The sequence below is a fragment of the Phoenix dactylifera genome, chromosome 9, assembly GCF_009389715.1.
Source record: "Phoenix dactylifera cultivar Barhee BC4 chromosome 9, palm_55x_up_171113_PBpolish2nd_filt_p, whole genome shotgun sequence".
NCBI lineage: Eukaryota > Viridiplantae > Streptophyta > Magnoliopsida > Arecales > Arecaceae > Phoenix > Phoenix dactylifera.
Genome location: NC_052400.1, coordinates 21566239 through 21587865, shown reverse-complemented (window position 1 = coordinate 21587865; position 21627 = coordinate 21566239). Strand labels below are relative to the sequence as shown.

Below are 21627 nucleotides of genomic sequence, written 5' to 3'. Positions count from 1 at the left end.
AAGTTTTGTTGATCTGGCACTGTCTCTGTTCCATTCCTTTCCAATAGCACGAGGACGGACTTCGGCTTCGAATATCTTTCTTAATGGAGTGAAGCATTTATTGACGTAGATTAATGGACTTCGTTTCCGTAGAATGTTCTTTAAAAATCGTGAAAAATATACGAAAATGCCATGATAGGAGAATCGCAGGAATCAACTTTATACAATGAAAAAGGCCGTAAACGGATCTTTCTTTCTAGGTCCAAGGAACCGAGATGTGACATCCCTGGGCTTTGCAAGATCGGCCCTCCGCGCAAGAAGCCTTCTGAGCCCGCCTGGCTCTATTATGGGATTTTTTTTTTTTTTTGCATGAATATTTTTTTTTAAATTTAAATTTATGTGAATGCCTTTTTAAAATCTTTATTTATTTTCGTACTTTTATAAAATATTATTTTTCACAATATTCCTAATATAATGATTTTTCTAACACCGCTAATAAAAACTATATTTATTTTAATTATTAAATTTTAAAATTACTTTTTTTTCTACCGAAATTATTTTATAAATATTTTTTTACATTTATTCAATAAAAATATTTTAATTATTTTAATTTAAAACTGATTAATTTTTTAACAGCAGATGGCATGAGTAAGTATGTGTGTGTGTGTCTATATATATATATATATATATATATATATATATAAATAATAAAATAAATATTTGACGGGGTATACATATAAATATTAATTCAATAAAATATTTATACAAAATTTGATATTTAAAAGGTATTTATATAAAAAAATTCTTCTATTGTGAGTGGTGGTCTCTGCCCTCACCGGCGGGACCCGTTACGCTCAATCGATCCGAAATATTGAATCTAGTATTATTCTAGTTCGCTTCACAACTGGAGTCGCTCGATCCGTTTGATCAAATCTGGACGACTATAATGGACTTTCTTATGTCCGTTCTGAAAAAGTATAATACCAATCGTCGGTTTCAGGACAGCCAGACGTCTGTGGCCAGATGGTGGGGTCCACACCCTGGCTTCTTTTGTTTTTTTTTTTTTTTTGGTAAAACACCCTGGCTTCTTCGCCTCTGGCTCTCTCCTCTAGCTTTCAGGTGGTAGCGGCCCCTTTAAAAGGCAAAAATCGCCATACATACGCACAAACTCCTTGCAAACTATTTTACCTCTGAAACGGGGCGCTGGGTTTCTCCTCTTTCCCCATGGCTCATGGTGCCTAGGTTTCTCATCTCTCTCCATGGCTGTGGGCTTCTCTCCTCTCTCTCTCTCCCTCTCTCCCTATCACGCCAAAACGGAGTGATCCGTCGCTTTCTCATCTCGTTCCCCATGGCTCACGGTCCTTGGGTATCTCCTTTCTTTCACTAGGGCTTTTGATTTCTTTACTCTGTCCCACCAGGATTGAGAGCAACGAGGCGCTTGGGTTTCTCCTCTCTGTCCCCAGGTCTTTGGGTTTTTCTCCGTGCTCGGTCCAGCAACTCCAATCCTAACCCGAACCCCAACTCCAACGCCTCTCTCTCTCTCTCTCTCTCTCTCTCTCTCTCTCTCGATCGCTTGATGTTCTCTCTGCTGCCCTATTTCCCAAATACCCTTATCCCTTCTCTTGCTATCTCTCGTCAGCAAGCACCATATATAGGAGGTCTCTCTCCTCCGCTCACGCCTCAATTTTAAAGTTGATGATTTGTCGTTGAAGATTTATACAAATTGGATTTTCTGTAACGTTGCTTTTGAAGTTGGGTAAAACTATTGTTGGTGTTCAAAGCGCGCATGAGGTGCTTGTTTATTTCCCTTGGAAAAAAAAAGGTACTACTAATGGCCAGTTTTTTTTGGTGAATAAATATTATAGAAAAGTTTATATTTTTTTAAAATAAATAAGTTATTGTTTTATAGATAGTATTTATTCATAAACTTCTATTTGAATGATTGGATTGAAAATTTTATAAGATTCATAAATTAAACCAGTACAATCTTTAAAATTATTGGATTACAGAACGGACTAGACATATATGCAAAGATACGCACGAAGAGCTTTGAAGTGGACCGGCTCGAAGAAAGAAAAAAAGATTTGCTCTTATAAGATTTTCAGCCCTATTATTAAAATAGATCCTAAATGAGAAAAAAGTCTTACCGACCTATGACATGGATAAGTTATTTTTCCATTAGCGAAAAAAATTATTTTTATGTTATTTCTAAAATACTCCCAATCTCATAATAATATAATAATACAATAATATAAAAAATAGTATATATAATATAATATTATTATATTATAAAAATAATATATAATATATATCAATTATTTTATATAATATACTCTTATATGAATTACTATATATAAATAATATGATATGATATAATAAAATTATCATGTCATTATTATAATAACAATGTTACTATAATAATATATTACATTCTAATATAATAAAATAAATATTATTATAGTATCATGCTATTTACATTAATATATTATATTATATTATATTATATCATAAGATATATAATATACTATACTATAATATAATATCTATATATTATTTTATTATTATATATAATAAATACTAATATTATAAAAGTATTATAGAAAATATTAATAGATGTTAATAATTTATCTCGAAAGTAACAATGAAAAAAAAATATGAATAATAAATTCTGAAACTATGTCTTAATATATATATATATATATATATATATATATATATATATATATACTGATTTTCGCTAAGTTTTTAACCCCCCCAAAGGAGGGTTCTGATGGTAAAATCGCATCGCGCTTTGATTTTTTTCCGTGTCCCTCTCCTCCCACCTTATTACATGCTGACATGGCACACTAATCTATCATTGTCATGTCAGCACGTGAACAGCACATAACCAGATACTCCACTAAGAGGGCGTTGACGTTTCGTGATTGGGTAATGGATGTGCGGGGCCTAGCCACTAATGTTGGATATGCCACCACGTCACCTCAGGTTTTTTTTTTTCTTTTTCAATTAAAATTTTTCTTACCTCCAACCTTTGGACGGCCATTTTTACCGTCCGTTCATTTAACCACCTTATGATGACCACTCTGACTTTTCACATTAGACACTTTTGATCATTAATTTAATTTTTTTAATACAAATACTTTTTTAAATATTAAATTTTATATAAATATTTTTTAAATGAATATTTACATGTATATATTCTAAAAAAATTATTTTACTATATTATTTTTATTTTTATTTTTGTATATGTACTTACATCATCTAACACTAACACCGTAAAAAAATAAATAATTTCAAATTAAAATGATTAGAATATTTTTAATAGATAGTTCTGTAAAACAAAAATATTTATAAAGCATTCATGATGAGACAAAAAAAAGTAATTTAAAATTTTTTTATTTTTAATTAAAATAAATATAATTTTTATTAATGGTATTAGAAGAATTGTTATATTTGCACATAGTATTTTAGGATAGCAATGGTAGTAAATAAAAATTTTAAAAAAATATTTATATAAATTTAAATTTTAAATAAGTATTCATGTAAAAAAAAATCCGGTGAACGGCTGAGATCGAACAAATTCCTAACTTCTAGACGTTTCTGCGGAAATCTACGTCATCTAAATCGGGTACGTTAAACTCTCCGACAAATACCAGCCGCTGGCAAGTAATTTACATGAATTGATGTCAGTTGCGTTATTTCATGTTGAGCCAAGGGGATTTATGAGGTCTGATAGAAGACGGCAGTTGCCCCACGCGCGGGATCGGATCTGAAGGACGACGCCCGATAAAAACCTTCCTCTGCTCCCCCCCAGCCTTCGTTTCTGGGCTCCTCCCTCCGTGTCACTCTGGACCTCCATTCCTCCATTAATGGCGGAACCCGAACTCTAGAAACCGTAAACTCAGCTACTATAAGAAGAAAGCTCCGACTCTCCATGGATTCCCTCCTGCTTTCAGTCCTCGTCGTTGTCCTCCTATTTCGTCCAGGAGCCGCGTCTCCTTCGGAGGACTTGGAGCTCCTCATCTCTTTCAAGAGCTCGCTCCCCGAACCCCAGGCTCTCCCGAGCTGGATGCCCACCCGGAACCCTTGCTTCTCCTTCGCCGGCGTCTCCTGCAAGAGCTCCCGCGTCGCCGCCGTCGCCCTCGAGCGTCTCACCCTCAGCACCGACCTCCGCTCCGTCGTCTCCACCCTCTTCGCCCTCGAATACCTCGAGTCCCTCTCCCTCGCCTCCGCAAACCTCACCGGAACCCTCGCCTCGGCCGGCGGCTCCCGCTGCAGCGGCCGCCTGACCGTGCTCGATCTCGCCGGAAACCGCTTGGTCGGGTCCGTCGCCGACGTGTCCGCCCTCGCCTCCTCGTGCTCGGGTTTGAGATACTTAAATCTCTCCAGCAACGCCGTCGGGCCCTCCGCCGCCGGGAATGCCCCCTCCGGCTTCGGATTCCACCTCCAGACTCTCGACCTCTCCTTCAACAAGATCTCCGCCGAGACCGACCTCCGGTGGCTCCTTTCCGGCTCCCACATCCAGCACTTGGATCTGGCCGGAAACCAGCTCTCCGGTGTGATTCCGACCATCCCCGACTGCTCCGCCCTTTACCACCTCGACCTCTCGTCCAACCATCTCTCTGGCGAGGTCGGCGCGGGAATCTTTAGCGAATGCCGGAATCTAGTCTTCTTGAATCTCTCCTCCAACCACTTGTCCGGTTCTTTCCCCGGCGATCTCTCTTCTTGTTCCTCTTTAGAGTCCATCAGCCTCTCCGGCAACAGCTTCTCCGGCGAGCTCCCCCTAGAAGCCCTCACCTCCATGCCCAGTCTCAGGAGAGTGGAGCTCGCCTTCAACAACCTCACCGGAAGTCTCTCTGATTCACTCTCAAATCTCGTAAAACTAGAGTTGCTCGATCTCAGCTCGAACGGCCTATCAGGGCCTATTCCTTCCGGCCTCTGCCAAACCCGTGGTCCCAGGTTAAAGGAGCTCTATTTACAGAACAATGCTTTCAGCGGCTCCATTCCGGCGAGCCTCGGCAACTGCTCGATGCTCGTCTCCCTAGATCTCAGCTTCAATTACCTAACTGGAACCATTCCGTCCTCCATTGGGTCGCTCTCCAAGCTCCGTGATCTGATCATGTGGCAGAACCTGCTCCAAGGCGACATTCCGGGTGAGCTGGGCTGCATCCAGACCATGGAGAATCTCATTCTCGACAACAATGGGCTCACCGGTCTGATCCCCGATGGCCTTGGAAACTGCTCCAGTTTGAACTGGATCTCCCTCTCGAGCAACCACCTCAGTGGCGAGATCCCCTCGTGGATCGGCCGGCTGAACAAACTTGCCATCCTTAAGCTCAGCAGCAACTCGTTCTCCGGCGCCATCCCGCCCGAGCTCGGGGACTGCAAGAGCCTGATATGGCTCGACCTCAACAGCAATAGATTGAACGGGACAATTCCGGGAAGCCTCGCCAAGCAATCCGGCAAGGTAGCCGCCGGTCTGGTCACCGGGAAGAGGTACGTGTACCTGCGGAATGACGGGAGCAAGGAGTGCCGAGGGGCTGGGAACCTCCTCGAGTTCGCCGGCGTCCGGCCAGAACAGCTCGGCCGGCTACCTAGCTCGCGGTCCTGCAACTTCACCAGGGTCTACATGGGGAGCACCCAGTACACCTTCAACAACAACGGCTCCATGATCTTCCTCGACCTCTCCTACAACGAGTTCGAGGGCCAGATTCCAAAGGAACTCGGGAGCATGTTCTACCTCATGATCTTGAATCTAGGCCACAACATGCTCTCTGGTCTCATCCCGCCGGACTTGGGGGGCTTGCGGTCTGTGGGGGTCCTCGATCTCTCCCACAACGCTCTTGAAGGTCCAATTCCAGCGAGCTTCTCTGGGCTCTCGATGCTTTCAGAGATTGATCTCTCCAATAATAAGCTCAATGGCACCATCCCTCAAGGGGGTCAGTTGGCGACATTTCCCCGATATCGGTATGAGAACAACTCAGCCCTCTGTGGTTATCCTCTCCCATCTTGCGAGGAGAATCTTGTATTGAACTCGAGCAGTCAGCATTCAGAGTCCCACCGACGACGGCAAGCCTCTGTTGCAGGGAGCGTGGTGATGGGATCGCTCTTTTCTCTCTTCTGCATCTTCGGCGTCGTCATAATCGCAGTTGAGAGCAGGAAGAGGAAGAAGTGGAAGAAGGATAATAGCAGCAGCAGCCGAGATCTATCAGGAACCTGGGATTCCAGCTGGAAGCTCACAGGAACGAAGGAAGCCTTAAGCATCAGCCTTGCTACATTTGAGAAGCCCCTCAAGAACCTCACTTTTGCCGATCTCCTCAAAGCCACCAATGGCTTCCACAATGATAGATTAATTGGTTCCGGCGGATTTGGTGATGTTTACAAAGCCCAGCTCAGAGATGGCAGCGTAGTAGCCATAAAGAAACTGATTCACATCAGCGGGCAAGGTGAGAGGGAATTCATGGCCGAGATGGAAACAATTGGAAAGGTCAAGCACCGGAACCTCGTTCCCTTGTTGGGCTACTGCAAGGTCAAGGAAGAACGCCTTCTAGTCTATGAATACATGAAGCATGGAAGCCTAGAAGATGTGCTGCATGACCGGAAGAAGAACGGGATCAAGCTCAACTGGGCAGCCAGGAGAAAGATTGCCATTGGAGCAGCCAGAGGCCTAGCATTCCTCCACCACAGCTGCATTCCCCACATCATTCACAGAGATATGAAATCGAGCAATGTCCTTCTCGATGAGAACTTGGAAGCCAGGGTCTCGGATTTCGGAATGGCAAGGCTAATGAGCGCAATGGACACACATTTAAGTGTTTCCACACTAGCCGGAACGCCTGGCTATGTTCCGCCGGAGTATTACCAGAGCTTCCGCTGTACCACCAAAGGGGATGTCTACAGCTATGGCGTGGTCCTGCTCGAGCTCCTAACCGGCAAGCGGCCCACGGACTCGGCGGACTTCGGGGACAATAACTTGGTCGGATGGGTCATGCAGCACTCAAAGCTTAGGATCACTGATGTGTTCGATCCCGAGCTTCTGAAGGGAGATCCCACACTGGAGCTGGAGCTGCTGGAGCATCTAAAAATTGCTTATGCTTGCCTGAATGACAGGCCGATGAAGCGTCCCACGATGCTAAATGTGATGGCGATGTTCAAGGAGATTCAGGCAGGGTCTGCCGTCGACTCCACTGCCTCTGCGTCGGTGGCTGGGAGTTACTGGATGGTCGATATAAGCTTGAAGGAAGGCAAAGAAGAGAGAGATTGAAAGATGGGAGCAAATTGGTGATTCCCGAAGTCTTCAGAGAGGAAGGTGATGGACATTCATTTGAGAAGTTCTCTCGAGCCTGCTATCTCCTTCACCACTTACCATGTCAGTGGTATGAGAAATTTTTCCTGTAGGTTCACCAGTTAATGTATCATATATGAATCTCCATCATAGCTTTATAGGTTATGTACATTGTTCAAGATTTCTTACGTGCTGTACAGATTAGTGGTTTTTGTTCATCTCTGTTTATTTTGGTTCAATCTAGTGAATTGTTCTCTGTCGTGCTTCATCTTGGATACCCTCTTTCAACTTTTCAATCTCTGCGTTCTCTTACATGTAGTAGGTGCCATTATTCTTCAAGTTTCTTGCTCTTGAATTGCACTTCTCATTAGTTTTCTGTTTGTATTAGACACTAAGGGTAAGCATGGATCAATTCATCGGCATTCTAATTTGAACAGGATTCTTATAAGATCGGTTCAACACTCAAATTTTCCCTTAACAAATCTACTTTCATGCTTGCATCAAATGTAGTCTCTTGGACACGATTATCTGGTCTTCTGCCACTTACCAGAATTTTATAACTTGAATGCTTAAACTGGTGTCGAAGTCTAGAGAAAACAGGGCAAATTAAAAATTTCGTCTCATATAATATTTTATGGCGCCGGTCTCATATGATTTTTGTTCCTAAAATCTGCATCGAAATTTCTTGAGAATAACTTCTGTTTATTTTCTCTAACATTCTTTAAATTTTTCAGCAAGGTGACCTCTGCACATGCCCCCGGTTCAAAGTAGCAAGTTTATGACAGTTTATCTACATCCATTTATTGCTCATCTAATTCTTTAGTATGGCAATTAAAAAGATAACCAATTGATTGCCTGTCTTTCTTCCCTTTTATTTTTTTGGTACAACTTGTTCATCTTTCCTCAGCAGTCACAGATTCTCCATGCTCCTGTTATTTTTCCAAGTTTTCAGTTGCTGCAGCTCATGCATTGTTAAGATTGGTAAACTCTCTCACCTCATTATCCCAAGCATATGTTTAAGATGGTAGCTCCAAGACATCTACAAATTTATCTGATGGATTGGGGAACTTTGTGCACGTCCTTTACTTCGGACTAGAAGTTGCTCCGGTAATCATCTCTTTCGACCAGTGGCTGAACCCCACCAATGAAGGCAGACTTCATTTCAGAACGCATAATCCTTGTACGTACCCTGTTGGACCAAAATGATTCAATTGTGAGTATTGCAAGGAAAGTGGGTCCAATTCAGGTGCATTCGTTGAATTGTCGTACAATAATTGACAATATGATATCATTTCCCTCAAAGAGATCATTTCGTCGATGTTTCATGTCCAAAAGTAATGGCATAATGTGGACGTGGGAGGAACCTGAGAGGCTTATTGGCAGTCTTGCCCATTCTTGTCAGCTACGGAGAAAAGGACGTAAAGGGAGCTGGAACAATTCTATTACACGTAGCCCAATGGATGGCTTGCAATAGGGCGTTGTGTGAATTTAGTCTATGTTTTCCCAGAGTACGGCTTCACTAAAGTAACCATCACAAATTTAAACAATGAATGCTTCTTGGGACCATGGGAAATAGACTCACACCGCCTTTCTCATGTTGTATCAAGACACCATAATGATGCAAATCTTCTCCACCGGAATGGGTGTCTTATTCTAATGCACTATTGTCTCCTATGTTATTGATCTATAATTGAAACATTGAACAGTCATTGCTTCACGAGTGTAGTGGAGGATGGTGGATTAATATGCAAAAATTTGTGAAGGCATGAATAGGCTAGAAGCCAAGGGAGAAGAGAAGCAGATAAGGTCCTGGATGGGCGAACAAATTGCACTAATGGTTCATGATGATGACTACACTAATAACATCAAATTTTTCTTGTTTTATTATTCAATTATAACCTCAAAGGGTCCACTACAAGAGCATGCAGGACTATCATGGTGGCACAGCTTGACCATGCCTGAGGGTTTGAAACTGATATCGACCCTTCAGCCATCAAAGCTATACTTCAACATCCAAATTGTGTTGGATCATAATTCTCGACAAACAACATCAAACCATGGCGAATGATGTTAGTGCTTGCTTGCTCAATAATAGCTGCTTCACGATACCCGAATCAAGATTCATGAATGCCCTATGGAGATTTAATCTAAGAGTAGGGATGCCTTATACCATGTTCTATTCTAGCGACAACCTCACCATCAATTGGATGATAAAGGCACTGATTTCGCTTGATGATGTTACAATGGGAGGAAGAAACATCAATGACCATATCGACAAGCTAGCTATGGCTGTCAAATAGTCGTAATTCTTGTAAGATGTTAGGTAATCAATACAAATATGATGGAATAGCGAGCTAGTGTATGCAATTTGTAGCAACCCAAGATCTCACCCAAAAAGGCTAGTCGGAAGGTATTACTTGAGTTCCTTGATCCTGTATAAGTACTTAAGATCTATCCTGACGAATAATCGATATAAAATTAAACACACACCTGCACGGATCCTCACATACTCCCCCTGTTTAAGCTTTAGTTTTCTTGCCAAACTGATCCAAATCCATTCATATCCAATAACAAATATCACGATCGAGTAACAACCCAGGGCATCACCCAAAATGGCTAGCTGAAATATATTATTTGAGTTCTTTGTTCTTATATAAGTATCCAAAATCTATCCAATGAATAATCGATGTGGATCAAACACACGTCCGCACGGATCATCACATACTCTCCCTATTTAAGCCTTGGCGTCCTCGCTAAGCTAAGTATCCAAATTCACTCAAATCTAATCATAAACACTACGATCAGCTCATGGTCAGCTCAAATATATCCATGCTACAGTATCTCCTTATCTACATATGTCATGAGTTGGGTCTGCTCTAATACCATTTGTAACAACTTAGAACCTTACCCAAATAACCAATGTACGTAGGACTAATACTTACACGGGTCATCACACAATCTAAGTGCAGAAAAAGAACCAAGCCACAAGGCCAAGTTGTTAGAAAGCATACATCATCCCTAGCTTTCGGTGGTGGTAGCAGAGGAGACACATGGGCCTCTTGATTGCTAGGGTTTGTCCCCTGGGTGACCCTGCGAGGTCTTGATTAGTTGGATGACTGTCAGCTTCACTCAGTCTTGGACCAACAGCTCCCTGTGCCCACACAAGTAATATGAGACTATAAAGAACCTACTTCCATTTTATTTATACATCCAAGAACAGCCACAGGTTGTTGTTTTGTTACTCCAATCTTTTTCATGTACCATGTTGAATTTGGTGAGATATTGTTTACTGACTTGAGAATGCATGTTAGCTTCGCTTACTGAGTTAATTACTGACAAGATATGCATGGGAGGCTTTAGAGTTTAGACCACAGTTTTGTCTTCATTAACATGTAAATGGCAGCCTGCTTCCATACCTCAAGTTTCTTTCTCTTGTCAGCTGTTACGAGTTGGATCGTATGGTGAGAGTGCTTTATATAATGCAGCAAATTTCATGGTTTAAAATAATGGCTATGGTAATTTTGGAAGGCCTCCATTTTTCTATCATACACCATATATATAATGGTACAAGTTCTTGTCTTTGTAGGAATTCAAGATAGCTGACAATGCTCTCTGTAAGTAACGAGCATGCAGTGACACTGTAGATGAAATGTGATAACCTGATTGCTTTCTAGCAATTTGGTTTGGAGAGAGAATCTTATTCAAAAATTAAAGAAAAAAAAGGTAACCTAATAGCATCATGTTGCTATCTTCATCTTGATCAAAAAAAAAAAATGTGCATCTGTCACATGTGGCATTGATGTGATAAAAAGTTGTACGAATTAATGGGTGTATGGTAATGGACTGAGTTTGTGCAACTTTGGAAGTGATAAAAAGTTGTACATTAACTCAGAACATGTTGTGCCTTCTCTCTATTGTTCCAACAAGCTTCCTCTAAAATACTAGTGTGGTGGCATATCAAAAGAATGCCTGCCATTAATGCAGCTGAGGGATGCATAAAGTGTCACGCCCCGGATCCGAATCCGTGACACGGCCGTGCTATTGCCGACTACTACCCGCAATAGCACGCAGCCTCGTACATGGTAAACAGGTAGTCAAAAGCAGTGTAACTTGTATATATCAAAAGAAAGTATTACAACCCACTGGTTCATATAAAGTACAGAGCTTCTACATAGTTTGTATATACACAAAAGTTTATTTATATCATCCCAAAAATAAAGAAGCCCTGTGGCAAAAGAAAAATGCTTCTGGCAGCTGTCACTGGTGGTGATCTAAAAAAAAAAACGTAAAAGAACAGGCATGAGCTACACGGCTCAGTAAGTAATCCTGCATAATCTTGTCGAATCGACTAAAAATATTAATCATGCTTATCAGGATTTGAGAAACTGACATGTATGCTACTAAATCAATCATAAAATATCCATGCTGAGTAAATAAAACAGTATCCTACAATATCAAGAAATCATGTAATATGCACATGTAGGAAAAATCGTGCCACCGGCATTGCCGTGGTCATGCTCTTAAATGCTACTGCGAAGTCTTTCTTGGCCACTGGCGGGACCGGCTCAGTTATTAGGCGGCCACTGGCGGGGCTGGCTCAGTCATTCTCGGCCACTAGCAAGGCCGGCTCAGTTACATTAGGTCAGTAGCTCTTAAGAGTTCATAAATAATGCTCCGTATAGGTAGTACCTCATAGATGCTACGGTGAATTCATTAATGGTCACTGGCGGGGCCTGCTCAGTTATTAGTCGGCCACTGGCGGGGCTGGCTCAGTCATTATCGGCCACTGGCAAGGCCGGCTCAGTTGCATTCGGCCCGTAGCATCAAAACCCTTAGGTACCCCTTGCACGATGTGCAAACAACTAGAGGCAATTCATCATCATGCTTTATGCTCATGCTAATAAAAGTTATGACATACAATTCCGTTCACCTTACATGCATTATGAAATCTACATAAGCATGATTTATGCATAATCACCAATTATATGGCTAACACATGCCACTCGTACACATAATTCATAATCCATATCTTAGGATATAATGTAATACACTTATTTCGTAGGCACAATGGAAATCATAAAGCACATATAATCATAACTTGTATAACGGGTTAAATTTCATGCATGATCCATAAAAGATTAGGACAGGTTACTTACACACACGATTAACAACAAGATTAAAACAAGTTACTTACCGTAATTTGCCTTTCTCCTAGGTCTCCTGCGTCCTGGTGACGAGTCCTAAGTCACCTACAATCATGTCATAATAACAATATATTATTTCTTTTTCTACCTGAAATTTAGCCCAAGCCTAATTCCCTTGTATTGGGGTCTTGGCTGGGCTCATAAGTCTTAATTGGCCTTCCGATTGGCCACTAAGCTTAATTCCCAGCTTAATTGGGTTTAATTTCGGGTTAAATTTATAGTCTGGCTTGTCCAGACTTAGCCCAATTTGATTGGGCTCGGGTTTAGTCGAATTTGGCTAAACCCTTTCCCTTTTTCTTTTTCTTTTTCTTTTTCTTTTTCTTTCTTTTTTTTTTTTTTTCTTTTTCTTTGGGCTTAACGGGTTGCGGGTTCGGATTCGGATCCGACCCGCGAACCCGTTAACAGATCTTTCTCCCCCCTTCCAGAGGCTTCCGCCTCTTAATCTCCCGCTCTCCTCTCTCTCCTCTCGGGTCTCCCTCTCCCTCGTTCTCTCCTTCACTCTCACCGGAGGCCCTGGTTGCTCCGGCCGGCCCTTCGGTCTTCCTCTTCGCCTCTGGCCAAAGCAACTCTCACTCTCCCTGACTCTCTCTCTCTCTCTCTCTTTTTTTTTTTTTCTTCTTTATTTTCGCCGAAACCTTAACTTCCGGCTCACCTTCTTCTCCTCCGGCCAAATCTGTGGCCTTCCCCCTCTCGGTCACTCCCTTTCTTTCCCTCTCTCTCTCTCCCTCTTCTCTCCTTCGTCTCTACCGACCCATGTCTCCGGCCGGTCCTCCGGCTCCCCTCCTCATCCGGCCAAATCTACGGCCTCCTCCTCCTTCCGACCTTTACCGAACCCTCCCCGGCCTCCTTCTTCCCTCGCCGCCTTCCATTTCTTCCCCTCCTCTCGCAGGCGGCCGGGGAGGCGAGGCTCCCGATCTACCAGCCCGGAGTGGTGCTTCCCCTTCGGGGCGGCGACGGTGGGAGGCCGGCCCTTTCCCTCTTCTTCGAAGTGGTGCCGGAGGAGAGGAAAAGAGCCGGGAGGTGGGGTCGAGGCCGATCTCCTCCGGGAGAACTTCTCTGGCTCCGACCACGGCGAGGTAAGGCCGTGGTCCGCGGTAAGTACCCCCTCTTTTTTTTTTTTTTTTTTTTTTTTTTGTTCTTCTTCCTCTTCCGTTTTCTTCTTCTTTTCTTTCTTTTTTTCTCTACTCCTTGGTTCTTCCTTCCGGCTCCACCACCCCTTGCCGGAGAAGAGGTGGTGGTCCGGCCGGGGTTGGTGGCCTTGTGGCCACCTCTGTTGCCGGCTCGGCCAGATCCGGCGGCCCGGGGCTGCCCCCCGAACCCCAGGGTACCCGCGGCCGAGGCCGCGGTGTCCGGTTCGTCCGCAGGCTGAGCCCGGTTGGGTTCGGCCCGGGTGGTCATCGAGTACGCGGCCTGTGAGTCCAGTCCGACCTAGGGCTTGTGGGTTTTTTCTCCCTCTCCTGTGTCGGCCTCCTCCCCTCTGTTTCACTGTTGACACAGAGGGGGAGAGCACCCCACAGAGGGGTTTCTTTACTTCTATTAAACCATAACCCTAAAACTCCTTACCTTGGCCGGTTGCAGTCGGCAGTGCTTCCTCCCTAATAGTCCTTCCTTTCCCAGAGCTTCAGAGCTCCTTGGCCTTAGGCTCCAGGGCTTCGGCTCTCTCTCTCGTTCTCTCGTTCGGTGTTTAGGGGGGTCTGTGATTTGGGGTTGCCGGCAGAGGATTAAATATTTGATTAGAGGATGAAACCCTCGTCTGAGACGTCCCATCCTCTCCTTTCCTCCATATTTCGGGACTGGCCGCCGCCCCCCCTGTCTCCGGCGCGCCGGCATCGGCTGCCAGCAAGGGGGCGCGGTAACCCCCCCTGTCGGTCTTATCCCTTCGTTTTTTTTTTTTTTTTTTTTTTAAACCTTATACAGCACTGCCCACAGTGAAATTTGGGCCCAAACCCTTAACTGGGCCCATTTCTTATTGGGCCTAGTAGGTTGTGGGCCCGGACATTACATCCTACCCTCCTTAAAATAAATTTCGTCCGCGAAATTATACATACCTCTATCTTCGAAGAGCTGGGGGTAACTTTGGCGCATCTCCTCTTCAAGTTCCCAGGTGGCTTCCCGTTCAGTGTGGTTGGCCCACTGAACTTTGACATAAGGGATGGTACGCCTCCGAAGAATTTGCTCCTTCTTATCGACGATGCGCAGAGGAGCTTCCTCATAGGTCAGGTCTTCATTTATCTGCAGGGGTTCATACTGTAATACATGACTGGGATCTGGGATGTACCTGCGTAGGAGGGAGACATGAAAGACGTCGTGTACTCCTGATAACTCTGGAGGTAGGGCCAGCTTGTAGGCGACCTTGCCCACTTTAGCGAGAACCTCGAATGGGCCGATGTAGCGGGGACTCAGTTTACCGTGCCGCCCAAATCGAGTAACACCCCTTGACGGAGAAATTTTTAGGAAGACGAAGTTTCCCTCCAAAAATTCCAATTCTCTCCTGCCTTTGTCAGCCCATCGTTTCTGTCTGTCCTGAGCGGCTTGTAGTCTCCGCATTATTAGCAGTACCTTATCTCTAGCACTCTGGACCAATTCAGGACCGAGTAGTTTTCGTTCTCCGACCTCATCCCAATGCAGAGGAGATCGGCACTTCCTTCCATATAGAGCTTCATATGGTGCCATTTGGATGCTGGAATGGTAACTGTTGTTGTAGGCAAACTCTACCAGAGGTACGTGGTCGTCCCAGCCTCCACCTAGGTCCATGGTACAAGCTCTTAACATGTCTTCCAGGGTCTGTATTGTTCGCTCTGACTGACCATCGGTCTGGGGGTGGTATGCGGTACTGAGCCTCAATTCGGTACCCATGGCCTTCTGAAAGCTTCCCCAGAATCTGGATACAAATCGAGGGTCACGATCAGAGACGATGCTCACTGGCACTCCATGTAGGCGCACAATTTCATTAATGTACACTTAGGCCAGCCTGTCCAATGAGGTTCCAACCCTAAAGGGTAGGAAGTGAGCTGACTTTGTGAGGCGGTCGACAATCACCCACACTGCGTCATTCCTTTTTACTGTTCTTGGAAGCCCTGTAACAAAGTCCATAGTGATATGCTCCCATTTCCATTCTGGAATCTCCAATGGCTCTAGTAACCCTGCCGGCCTCTGGTGTTCTGCTTTTATCAGCTGACAGGTCATGCATCGGGCAACATACTCAGCTATTTCTCTTTTCATACCCTTCCACCAGTAATGCTCTCGGAGGTCCCTGTACATCTTGGTACTGCCGGGGTGAACGGAGAAGCGGGATTGGTGGGCTTCTCCTAGAATTTCTTTCTTTAATTCCACATCAGCTGGGACATACAATCGATGACCGAACCTCAGGGTACCATCTGAGTGAATCTGGAGCTCGGGTCGTAACCCTTTTTCTACTTCATCCTTGAGTTGACCTGTGCGTGCGTCAGACTGCTGAGCGATCTTTATTCTGTCGATCAGTGTCGGTTGTATTCTTAGAGTGGCCAGCAGACTTTTTGTAGGTTGTACAATCACTTCAACCTGCAGCTTATCAAGATCCTTCTGCACCTGTGGCTGGGTGGTGAGTAGTGCAGATGAACTTACTGCTGACTTTCTGCTTAGAGCGTCAGCCACCACATTAGCTTTGCCTGGATGATACTTGATATCCAAATCATAGTCTTTCAGGAGTTCCAACCATCTTCTTTGTCGCATATTCAATTCTTTCTGAGTGAATATGTACTTTAAACTCTTATGGTCAGTGTACACTTCACAATGCTCTCCATAAAGGTAGTGCCTCCAGATTTTCAGGGCAAAGACCACTGCAGCTAACTCCAGGTCGTGGGTTGGATAATTCTGCTCATAGGGCTTTAGCTGTCTAGAGGCATAGGCTACTACCTTGCCATTTTGCATTAATACACAGCCTAGCCCGGTTTTGGAAGCATCACTATAAATAGTAAATTCTCCATTTGTGGATGGCAGAGTTAAAATTGGAGCAGACACTAACCTCTGTTTTAACTCCTGGAAGCTCTTCTCACAACTGCTGTCCCAGATAAACTTGGCCCGTTTTTTGGTTAATCGGGTCAAGGGAGTGGCTATTTTGGAAAACCCTTCCACAAACCGTCGGTAATACCCGGCCAGTCCCAAAAAGCTTCTAATTTCTTTGACATTGGTGGGATGAGGCCAATCTACCACCGCTTCTATTTTCTTAGGGTCAACTGACACCCCATCCCCGGAGATCACGTGACCGAGGAATGCCACGCTGCTCAACCAGAACTCGCATTTGCTCAGCTTGGCATATAGCTTTTTCTTCTGAAGGGTCTGTAGTACCATTCTTAAATGAACTTCGTGCTCTTCCCTGCTCCTTGAGTAAATCAGTATATCATCAATAAAGACTATCACAAACTGATCTAAATTCTGCTTGAAGACTCTGTTCATTAAGTCCATAAAAGCAGCTGGAGCATTGGACAGTCCGAATGGCATAACCAAAAATTCGTAATGCCCATACCTGGTTCGGAATGCAGTCTTTGGCACGTCATCCGGCTTGATTTTTAACTGATGGTAACCGGACCGCAAATCTATCTTGGAGAAGACTTGGGCACCTTGCAGCTGGTCAAACAGGTCGTCGATCCGGGGCAGAGGATATTTGTTCTTTATTGTTATCTTGTTCAGTTCCCGGTAATCGATGCACAGCCGCATGCTCCCATCCTTCTTTTTTACAAACAGTACTGGAGCTCCCCATGGAGACACACTGGGTTGAATGAACTTTTTATCCAAAAGCTCTTGTAATTGTGTCTTTAATTCTCTGAGCTCAGCAGGGGCCATTCGATAAGGAGCCTTGGAGATAGGTCCTGCTCCAGGGGTGAGGTCTATAGTAAATTCGACCTCTCGATCAGGGGGTAGTCCCGGTAACTCTTCAGGAAAAACATCCGGATATTCTTTGACTACCGGAATATCTTCTAGTTTGATTTCCTTTTGGGTATCCGTGACACATGCCAGGTAAGCCGTGCACCCCTTTCTGAGTGCTTTAATGGCTCGCAAGGAAGAAATGAAATGCAGTGTCGGCTTACATTGAGGGGGCGTATCGTCATTCTGAAAGAAGAATTCTGGTTCTCCTGGCATTCGGAATACCACTTTCTTATGGTAACAATCAATGTGGGCATGATACTGGGACATCCAGTCCATTCCCAAGATGATGTCAAAATCATGCATGTCCAGCTGTAGAAGATTTGCTTCTAATTCTTTTCCTCCCAAATGAATTATGCAGTTCTTGTATTTAGTGTTAACTATCACTGTCTCTTGAAGGGGTGTGGCAACATGCAATGGTTCTATTTTCTCTGATGTGCAGTGCAACTGTTTGGAAAAACTAACTGACACGAAGGAATGTGTGGAACCAGAATCAAATAGAATAGAGGCATCAATCAAATTAACTGGCAGTGTACCTGTCACCACTTGGTCGCTCGCACTAGCGTCCTGGCGAGTCAGTGCGAATACTCGGGGGGTGTTCGTTGGCTTCTGGTCCTCAGTTGCAGGAGGTCTGGGTGCCCTCTTTGGACAATCACGTGCCATATGTCCGAGCTGCCCGCATGTAAAACATGCCCCAATTTTCTTCAGACAGGGCCCACTGTGATGCTTGCCGCAGCTAGGGCAACCTCGGTTCTGCCTCTTTTTAATCATAGACCCCTTGATGCCCTTGGGCCTACTGCTCTGTCCTCCTGCTGACCTGGCCTTCGTCAGATCACCTCTTTCTAAGTCAGGCCTCATCAAGTCGGCCTCAACCTTCAAGGCCCGGTCCAGCACGTCTCTGTAGCAGGTGAATAGGTGAGAAGATATCCGAGATCTGATCCTATACCTCAGCCCTCGCTCAAACCGGCTTGCCTTACTCCTTTCATTTTCCATGAACTGGGGGCAGAACCGGCCCAGTTCGTTGAATTTGCTGGCATACTGCAGGACAGACATATGCTCGGACTGCGTCAGTGTCAAAAACTCATCTTGTTTCATCTGGTTCACCGAGTCCGGGAAATACTCTGCATAGAACAGCCTCGTGAAGTCCCTCCAAGTAATCCTGCTGGCGGGGTATGCGGTCTCCATGGTCGTCCACCAAAACTCGGCGCTCCCCTTTAGCTGGGGGATGGCTAATCGGACCTTCGTTTCTTCGGGGAACTGGAGTGCTTGGAACATCTTCTCCATATCCCGAATCCATGTCTCGGCCGCTATCGGGTCCGGTCCGCCATCAAATACTGGTGGGTTCAGTCGTCGGAACCTCTCATAATAAGAGCTGGTTGGTTGTAGGGTAGCTAGCTGTATCTGCTGCTGCTGCTGGAGGAGCTGCACTATCAGCTGGTACATTCCAGCTAGATCCGCGCTACCTGCCCCAGAGCGTGGTGTATCCGGGGACTCGGAGCGGTAGCTAGGATCTGGGGACGGTGGCCTCCTATCATCCTCCATATCTTATAGTGTTTACTGCAACCAAAATTCAAAGTAAGGTCAATATACCCTAATAAGTCTCAACACCCTTAACTACCCGTTAACCCCAAATTTTATTGTTATATTCTTGTTAGTCCTAAAGCTCTGATACCACGAAATGTCACGCCCCGGATCCGAATCCGTGACACGGCCGTGCTATTGCCGACTACTACCCGCAATAGCACGCAGCCTCGTACATGGTAAACAGGTAGTCAAAAGCAGTGTAACTTGTATATATCAAAAGAAAGTATTACAACCCACTGGTTCATATAAAGTACAGAGCTTCTACATAGTTTGTATATACACAAAAGTTTATTTATATCATCCCAAAAATAAAGAAGCCCTGTGGCAAAAGAAAAATGCTTCTGGCAGCTGTCACTGGTGGTGATCAAAAAAAAAAAACGTAAAAGAACAGGCATGAGCTACACGGCTCAGTAAGTAATCCTGCATAATCTTGTCGAATCGACTAAAAATATTAATCATGCTTATCAGGATTTGAGAAACTGACATGTATGCTACTAAATCAATCATAAAATATCCATGCTGAGTAAATAAAACAGTATCCTACAATATCAAGAAATCATGTAATATGCACATGTAGGAAAAATCGTGCCACCGGCATTGCCGTGGTCATGCTCTTAAATGCTACTGCGAAGTCTTTCTTGGCCACTGGCGGGACCGGCTCAGTTATTAGGCGGCCACTGGCGGGGCTGGCTCAGTCATTCTCGGCCACTGGCAAGGCCGGCTCAGTTACATTAGGTCAGTAGCTCTTAAGAGTTCATAAATAATGCTCCGTATAGGTAGTACCTCATAGATGCTACGGTGAATTCATTAATGGTCACTGGCGGGGCCTGCTCAGTTATTAGTCGGCCACTGGCGGGGCTGGCTCAGTCATTATCGGCCACTGGCAAGGCCGGCTCAGTTGCATTCGGCCCGTAGCATCAAAACCCTTAGGTACCCCTTGCACGATGTGCAAACAACTAGAGGCAATTCATCATCATGCTTTATGCTCATGCTAATAAAAGTTATGACATACAATTCCGTTCACCTTACATGCATTATGAAATCTACATAAGCATGATTTATGCATAATCACCAATTATATGGCTAACACATGCCACTCGTACACATAATTCATAATCCATATCTTAGGATATAATGTAATACACTTATTTCGTAGGCACAATGGAAATCATAAAGCACATATAATCATAATTTGTATAACGGGTTAAATTTCATGCATGATCCATAAAAGATTAGGACAGGTTACTTACACACACGATTAACAACAAGATTAAAACAAGTTACTTACCGTAATTTGCCTTTCTCCTAGGTCTCCTGCGTCCTGGTGACGAGTCCTAAGTCACCTACAATCATGTCATAATAACAATATATTATTTCTTTTTCTACCTGAAATTTAGCCCAAGCCTAATTCCCTTGTATTGGGGTCTTGGCTGGGCTCATAAGTCTTAATTGGCCTTCCGATTGGCCACTAAGCTTAATTCCCAGCTTAATTGGGTTTAATTTCGGGTTAAATTTATAGTCTGGCTTGTCCAGACTTAGCCCAATTTGATTGGGCTCGGGTTTAGTCGAATTTGGCTAAACCCTTTCCCTTTTTCTTTTTCTTTTTCTTTTTCTTTTTCTTTCTTTTTTTTTTCTTTCTTCTTTTTTTTTTTCTTTTTCTTTGGGCTTAACGGGTTGCGGGTTCGGATTCGGATCCGACCCGCGAACCCGTTAACAGATCTTTCTCCCCCCTTCCAGAGGCTTCCGCCTCTTAATCTCCCGCTCTCCTCTCTCTCCTCTCGGGTCTCCCTCTCCCTCGTTCTCTCCTTCACTCTCACCGGAGGCCCTGGTTGCTCCGGCCGGCCCTTCGGTCTTCCTCTTCGCCTCTGGCCAAAGCAACTCTCACTCTCCCTGACTCTCTCTCTCTCTCTCTTTTTTTTTTTTTTTTCTTCTTTATTTTCGCCGAAACCTTAACTTCCGGCTCACCTTCTTCTCCTCCGGCCAAATCTGTGGCCTTCCCCCTCTCGGTCACTCCCTTTCTTTCCCTCTCTCTCTCTCCCTCTTCTCTCCTTCGTCTCTACCGACCCATGTCTCCGGCCGGTCCTCCGGCTCCCCTCCTCATCCGGCCAGATCTACGGCCTCCTCCTCCTTCCGACCTTTACCGAACCCTCCCCGGCCTCCTTCTTCCCTCGCCGCCTTCCATTTCTTCCCCTCCTCTCGCAGGCGGCCGGGGAGGCGAGGCTCCCGATCTACCAGCCCGGAGTGGTGCTTCCCCTTCGGGGCGGCGACGGTGGGAGGCCGGCCCTTTCCCTCTTCTTCGAAGTGGTGCCGGAGGAGAGGAAAAGAGCCGGGAGGTGGGGTCGAGGCCGATCTCCTCCGGGAGAACTTCTCTGGCTCCGACCACGGCGAGGTAAGGCCGTGGTCCGCGGTAAGTACCCCCTCTTTTTTTTTTTTTTTTTTTTTTTTTTTTTTTTTCCTTTTCCTTTTTTTTTTTTTTTTTTTTCTTTTTTTCTCTACTCCTTGGTTCTTCCTTCCGGCTCCACCACCCCTTGCCGGAGAAGAGGTGGTGGTCCGGCCGGGGTTGGTGGCCTTGTGGCCACCTCTGTTGCCGGCTCGGCCAGATCCAGCGGCCCGGGGCTGCCCCCCGAACCCCAGGGTACCCGCGGCCGAGGCCGCGGTGTCCGGTTCGTCCGC

General features: G+C 44.8%; 1 protein-coding gene across 1 annotated transcript; it reads left to right on the top strand.

Moving 5' to 3' along the window:
• Positions 1 to 3809: 3809 nt before the first annotated feature.
• LOC103704826 (brassinosteroid LRR receptor kinase BRI1) lies at positions 3810 to 7532 on the top strand. The gene has a single exon (XM_008788285.4). The coding sequence runs from the start codon at positions 3914 to 3916 to the stop codon at positions 7241 to 7243; it is 3330 nt and encodes a 1109-aa protein (XP_008786507.2). The 5' UTR covers positions 3810 to 3913; the 3' UTR covers positions 7244 to 7532.
• Positions 7533 to 21627: the final 14095 nt, after the last annotated feature.

Excerpts from the sequence above, each read along its gene's own strand:
- LOC103704826 (XM_008788285.4), top strand. The coding sequence starts at position 3,914 with ATGGATTCCCTCCTGCTTTCAGTCCTCGTCGTTGTCCTCCTATTTCGT.